The 6,864-nt window shown below is 66.2% G+C and overlaps 1 protein-coding gene across 1 annotated transcript in view; it reads left to right on the top strand.

The window, feature by feature from the left end:
* Nucleotides 1–6,864, top strand: part of LOC105816498 (mucin-5B-like) — a 64,945-nt gene that overhangs the window by 25,829 nt on the left and 32,252 nt on the right. Inside the window, exons 26-32 of the mRNA XM_012651929.1 lie at nt 1–162; nt 1,914–2,070; nt 2,433–2,561; nt 2,707–2,851; nt 2,938–2,981; nt 3,064–3,264; nt 3,657–6,836. Of these exons, the coding sequence (XP_012507383.1) occupies nt 1–162; nt 1,914–2,070; nt 2,433–2,561; nt 2,707–2,851; nt 2,938–2,981; nt 3,064–3,264; nt 3,657–6,836 (4,018 nt within the window). The remainder of the gene's footprint in view (nt 163–1,913; nt 2,071–2,432; nt 2,562–2,706; nt 2,852–2,937; nt 2,982–3,063; nt 3,265–3,656; nt 6,837–6,864) is intronic.

The raw sequence follows: 6,864 nt of genomic DNA, 5'->3' as shown, positions 1-6,864 counted from the left end.
GGAAACGCCCTGGAGTTCGGGAACAGCTGGAAGTTCTCCCCGAACTGCCCGGACGCCCCGGCGCCCAAGGACCCCTGCACCGCCAACCCGTACCGCAAGTCCTGGGCGCAGAAGCAGTGCAGCATCATCAACGGCGCCACCTTTGCCGCCTGCCGCTCTCAGGTGGGGCTTGGCGGGCGGGGGCCAGCGGGAGCCGCGTCCAGGCCGGGTGGGTGCACAGCAGGTCTCTGGGGACGGTCTCGACCCTGAGCACACAGCACCAGTCTGGGGTTTTCAGGTCTTGGGTCTGGGCCTCCCACCAGCCCGGCACCTGTGTTCCTTGTCGCCGGCACAGAGCTGTCCCCAGTGCAGCCCTGGCCACCCTCCCCGGGACGCCCGGATCTGCCCAGTCCCCGGCACGAGCAGGAGCATCGCAGGGGCTGGCAGTCCGGCTGCGGAGGGTTCGGCGATTGGCCTTCGGTAGAGACTCTTCCAAAAGCAGTTTCCTGTTATTATGACAAATGCTCGAGTGTCCGCTTAGGGTCACAGCTTTGTAACTCGGGACCTCGATGGCAGTGAGGAGAGGGCGGGCCACACGTGTATGCACGCCTTGGCTTGTGCCGAGAGCCCCTGAATCACTCTCACCGCCAGTCACGGCTGCTCCCTTGCGTGGGTGGCCGACGTCCTCTGTGGCGTGCCACGGCTGACCACGGATTCAGACAGTGCCCTGTGGTGGCAAAAATAAGAACCCGGGGCCGGGTGCAGTGGCTCAGGCCTGTGATCCCAGCACTGTGGGAGGCCGAGGCGGGAGGATCCCCTGAGGTCAGGAGCTGCGGCTGCAGGGAGCTGTGACCCCACCACTGCACCCCAGCGGGCGCCAGGGCGAGAGCTCGTCTCAGAAAGGAAGGAAGGAGGAGTGAGACCTTGGTCCACTCCAGGGTCTGCTGCCTGGGAGGACTGAGCTCGGGGCTCGCCCTCCTCACCCTAAGGAAACAGCCCCCAGTTCTCGGGACAGGGCCAACAGCACGGTTCACGGGGCGGGCAGGTCTGGAAGGCAGACGCCGTGCAGTCACCCGCGCCTTCCTCCAGGCATGTTCTCTGTGGGCCTGGAAGTCCGGCACGTTCTGAATGCTAAGCTCACCCCAGTGACTGAGGAACAAAGCTGCTTCCACAGAGCCTACCCCCGGGAGGGAGGCAGCAGGGTGGGGACATGCAGGACAGGTGTCGGAGGCGCTGAGCAGGAAGCCACCATGGGCCACGGGGAGTAGCAATCGCAGGGACGGCTCAGCCACAGGCAGGGCCCGGGGGCAGGAAGCCAGCGCGGCTGGAGTGGAGCGGCCAGGGAGGGCCAAGGGTCAGGGCGAGAGGAGGGGGAGGCCAGGTGCTGTGCCCCACCTGGGTGTGAAACCTGCAGCCCAATGACCAGGTTCACGTGATGAAAGAATCCAAGGGGCACAAGTGCAGGTGCAGAGGTGGGCACATAGGCAAGTGAGCAGGTGGGCAGATGGGAAGGTGGGCTGGGCACAGGTGGTCAGGGACACAGGTGGGCTAGAACACAGGTGGGCTGGAGCACAGGTGGGCTGGGGCACAGGTGGGGAGGGGAGGTGGTGCTGGGGCACAGGTGGGAAGGCGTACAGGGGGGCTGGAGCACAGGTGGGCAGGGCTACAGGTGGGCTGGGGCACAGGTGGGAAGGGGTACAGGTGGGAAGGGGCACAGGTGGGCAGGTATACAGGTGGGCAGGAGAGGTAGTGCTGTGGCAGGTCCCTTTGGGACACGCCGGAGGCACTCATAGCCCCAGAAGTCAGGGCTGTCCGCTCCTTGGGGTTGCGATTTGAAACACAAGTGGCCTCAGAGACTCACTCAGGCCAGCTGACCCCTGGCCGGGGGTGGGACGTGTCCTCCTCTCTGAGCCACATGTCGGCCCCGCCCCCAGGTGGACTCCACTAAGTACTACGAGGCCTGTGTGAGCGACGCGTGCGCCTGCGACTCGGGGGGCGACTGCGAGTGCTTCTGCACGGCCGTGGCCGCCTACGCCCAGGCCTGCCGCGACGCTGGCCTCTGCGTGTCCTGGAGGACCCCGGACGTCTGCCGTGAGTGGGGCTCTGTCCGTGGTGCTGAAGGGGGGCGGGAGGCAGGGGCAGGCAGAGCAGTCTCCCGGGGCCTGACCCGCACACGTACACAGACACCAAACACGTGTGGGTCTACACGTATGTATGCACATCCATATGCACAAATGCAGACTTGTGCAAAAACACCGGACGGGGCGCTCCCCCCGAGATGGCTCCTCAGGGACAGGAGTTCCAAGGGCAGAGCACCGGCCAGCCCCGCAGGCCCTGACGCCTGGGACCAGCCCGGGACTGCCCTGGGCACTCAGCCCGGTGTGGCGGGGCTGCCCGTGCACACTCTGGGGAGGGCCAGCAGGCACCCCCTGAGGCTCTGCCCCCCTGCCCAGCCCTGTTCTGCGACTACTACAACCCACACGGGGAGTGTGAGTGGCACTACCAGCCCTGCGGGGCCCCCTGCCTGCGAACCTGCCGGAACCCCAGTGGGCGCTGCCTGGTCGACCTGCCCAGCCTGGAAGGTGAGGGGTGGGTTGTCCTGGGGGGAACCTCCCTGGGTCCCTGCAGCGTGCACGGGGGCAAGGGCCAAGGACCGGCACACGGCGAGCCCCTGGGCAGCACCGGGCCGGCCCAGGCTACATAGTGGCCTTCTCCCGCCGTGCTTAGGCTGCTACCCAAAGTGCCCGCCCAGCAAGCCCTTCTTCAGCGAGGACCAGATGAGGTGTGTGGCCTGGTGTGGCTGCTACGACGAAGACGAGAGATACTACGATGTTGGCTCGAGGGTCCCCACGGCGGAGAACTGCCAGAGCTGGTGCGTGGGGTGGGGCGTGGGGGTGCTGGGGAGGGGCCGGGGGGGCTGCCCACCAGGCGCTCAGCTCCGCTCTCCCCTCCTCCCAGCAACTGCACGCCCAGCGGCATCCGGTGCACTCACAGCCTTGAGGGTAAGGCGGGGCGGGCGGGCTGGGTGGGTCCGGCGGGGCCGGGGGCTGGGGCGCTCCGTGACCGATGCCTGCCCCGCACCAGCCTGCACGTGCACCTACGAGGGCAGGACCTACGGCTACCGAGACGTCATCTACAACACGACAGACGGCCTCGGCGGCTGCCTGAGCGCTATCTGTGGAGACAATGGAACGATTATCCGGAGGACCGTGGAATGTCCCGGAACCCCGTCCACAACGCCGCCGTTCACCTTCACCACCATCTCGACGCCCCTCCCCACGACGGGTAAGCTGCGCCTGGCTGTCCCGAGGCCCAGCCACATCTGGGTTCCCAGGAGAGACCCGCAGGGCACCCGGTGCAGGAGGCCCAGATGCCAGGGACTCCTTGGGCCCAAACCTGCCGACCTGCCTCCCCAGGCCCCTACTGCCTGCGTGTCTCCAGGAGCTCCCCAGGAGGCACAGTGACTAACAGGACTGCCCCCTAGGGACAATAAAACCTTCCCGACCCTGTCCCGTCCCTAGCACAGCCCACCCCAGCCACTCCCTCAAAATCGGAAACGGCCCTCAAGGAGGCCAGGGGAGGCCCGCGGGGCCCGGGGAAAGGGTCCGCAGTCGCCTCCTCCCTGCGAAGCAAGGAGAAGCAGAGGCTGAGCGAGGGCCCCTCTCCGCCCCTCCCAGGCCCCGTGCCCAGCCTCTCCACCGTGTGTGTCCGTGAGGTCTGCCGCTGGTCCGCCTGGTACGACGGCGTCCGTCCTGAGCCGGGCGAGGGGGGTGGAGACTTTGAAACATTTGCGAGCCTGAGGCAGAAGGGGTACGAGGTGTGCAGCGCGCCGGCCGACATCGAGTGCCGAGCGGAGGGGCTTCCCCACACACCCCTGCAGGAGCTGGGCCAGAAGGTGGCCTGTGACCGCACGCGGGGGCTGACGTGTGTCAACAGCGAGCAGAGCCCCCCACTCTGCCTCAACTACGAGCTGCGAGTTCTGTGCTGCGACTACGTGCCCTGCGGCCCCTCCCCAGCCCCAGGCACCAGCCCCCAGCCCTCCCCCGGCACCACTGCAGAGCCCCCCAGATCCCCCTCCACCCAGACCAGGGTAACGGAGGGGACTACCCCTCCAGCAGTGCCCAGCTCCCCGTCGACGGCGGCCCTCACCTCCCAGACCAGGCCCAGCCTGCCCACCGTGGGCCCAGGTACCACCACCTGTCAGCCCCGATGTCAGTGGACAGAGTGGTTTGATGAGGATTACCCCAAGTCTGAAAGGGCTGGTGGGGACATCGAATCCTACGATAAAATCAGGGGTGCGGGACGGGACATCTGCGAGCGGCCACAGGACATACAGTGCCAGGCCACGAACTTCCCCAACTGGACGCTGGAGCAGGTGGGCCAGAGGGTGCACTGCCACGTGCGCTTCGGCCTGGTGTGCTGGAACGAGGAGCAGGACGGCATGTTCAAGATGTGCCACAACTACAAAATCCGAGTGCTGTGCTGCAGTACCCAACACTGCCGGGGACACACCTCCGCCCTGCCACCGGCCACGACACCGGGGACGGCCACCAGAGTCCCCCGACTGTGGTCCTCAAAGCCACAGCCCAGTAGCCCAGAGGTGACGTGGACTCCTCCAGCCAGCACCACGGCCGTGCCCATCCCCTCGAAAGGACCGACATCCCCCAGCTACTCGGCTCCTCCAAGCTCCACGCCACCCACCAGCCCAGGGTGGGCCACGTCCATCCTTCCAACTCGCCCAAGCCTGACGGGGACCACAGGGGCCACAGGCACATGGCGCCCCTCACAGACACCCACACCAGCCCCAACAGCACAAACCTCCACAGCTCGCCTGACAGGCACTGCCAGCACCGTCTCCAAAGAGCCCCTGACCACAGGCCCGGTGCTGACGACACACACGAGCCAGCTGCCCACCTCCTACACTGAGACCAGCAGCCTGAGGTCAGAGACACCACCCAGCACCTCAGCTGGGGGCACCACCAGCCAGGGCACAACTGGCTGTCAACCCAAGTGCGAGTGGACAGAATGGTTTGACGTGGACTTTCCAATCTCAGGGGTCGCAGGCGGGGACATAGAGACCTTAGAAAACATCAGGGCTGCAGGGGGCAAGATGTGCGGGGCGCCAGAGAAGATAGAGTGCCGGGCAGAGAACTACCCCGAGGTGAGCATCGACCAGATTGGGCAGGTGCTGATCTGCAGCCTGGAGACGGGGCTGATCTGCAGGAACGAGGACCAGGTGGGCAGGTTCAACATGTGCTTCAACTACAACGTGCGCGTGCTCTGCTGCGACGACTACCGCCACTGTCCCAGCACAGCCGCGCCCTCCGGCTCCTCCTCCCCGGCCACCACCTCCCTGGCAGCCACCACCTCCCTGGGCACCACCTTCCCATCCACTACCTCACTGGCTACGAGGTCATCTTTGGTGACAGGACTCTCCACCACAGCCACCACCTCCCCTAGGATAACCCAAAGGGTCGTCTCCACGACCCAGAGTGGCCTCACCTTCTCTGTCTCCAGTCCCTCTTCCCAACCAGCCTCGACCACCAGCCCCTTCCACACCACGGGGCAGCCCACCTCTGGGACCCTCACCACATCCACCAGGCCACCCTTGACCAGCACCCCTCACACGGCCCCCCTGCTGACCTCCAGCTCCGGGAGCACCCTTGGGACCACCCTCCCCTCCAGCCGTCCCTCTACCAGCAAGGGCTGTGTGCCTCGGTGCGCCTGGACAGACTGGTTCGATGAGGACTACCCCATCCCTGGCCCCGACGGCGGGGACTTTGAGACCTATGCTGTCATCCGCTCAGCTGGCTACGCCTTCTGTGAGCACCCCCAGGACATCGAGTGCCGCTCCGAGAAGGAGCCGGACCAGCCGTTGGAGGCGGTGGGGCAGGTGGTCCAGTGCGACGTGCGCTTCGGGCTGGTGTGCAGGAACCGCGACCAGGTGGGACAGTTCGAGCTGTGCCTCAACTACTTGATCCGCGTGTTCTGCTGCAACTATAGCGACTGCCTGAGCACCCCGCCCACCACCACAGGGTCTTCCCCAGGACCGAGCCCCACCTCGGCCACCACACTGGCCCCCAGCACCACGGCCCTGTCCCTGCCCACCCATCGCCCCAGGACCTCGAGCACAGCCTCCACCGTCGTGCCCACCAGCTGCCAGCCTGCCTGCCGCTGGACGGACTGGCTGGACAGCGACCGGCCCCAGCCTGGCCGCTTTGGGGGCGACATCGAGACCTATTACCACATCATGGAGGTGGGCGGGCAGCTGTGCCTGGAGCCCGCAGCCATTGAATGCGAGGCTGTGCTCTTCCCAGACGTGTCCGTGGGGCTCCTGGGACAGGTGGTGCAGTGTGATGTGCGCTACGGTCTCATCTGCAGAAACCACAGGCAGAAGTCAGGCCAGACCTGCCTCAACTACCACATCCGCGTGCGCTGCTGTGACTACAGCCACTGTGCCAGCACCACCAGTCCCCTGCCCACCTCGACACCCATGCCCACACCCCACAGCACATTCTCCCCAGCCTTCTCGGCCTCCACGCCCAGCACCCTGTGGTCATCGGCGGGGCCTAGGCCCTCGACCGTGGCCACAACCTCCTTAGCAACAATCTCCTCAGGCACGACCTCCACGGGCACAACCTCCACAGGAACCACCTCCACAGCTAACACCTCCATGGGCAGAACCTCCATAGGCACAACTTCCACAGGAACCACCTCCCCAGGCATCACCTCCTCGGCCACTGCCTACTCAGCCATCACCTCCACGGGAACGCCCTCCCCGGCCACCACCTCCACAGGCACAACCTCCACAGCCACCACCTCCACAGGAACCACCTCCACGGGGACAACCTCCATAGGCAAAACCTCCACAGGAACCACCTACCC

The sequence above is a fragment of the Propithecus coquereli genome, unplaced genomic scaffold, assembly GCF_000956105.1.
Source record: "Propithecus coquereli isolate 6110/MARCELLA unplaced genomic scaffold, Pcoq_1.0 Scaffold377, whole genome shotgun sequence".
NCBI lineage: Eukaryota > Metazoa > Chordata > Mammalia > Primates > Indriidae > Propithecus > Propithecus coquereli.
The sequence above is the reverse complement of the archived record's forward strand: the minus strand, read 5'-3'. Positions and strand labels throughout refer to the sequence as shown.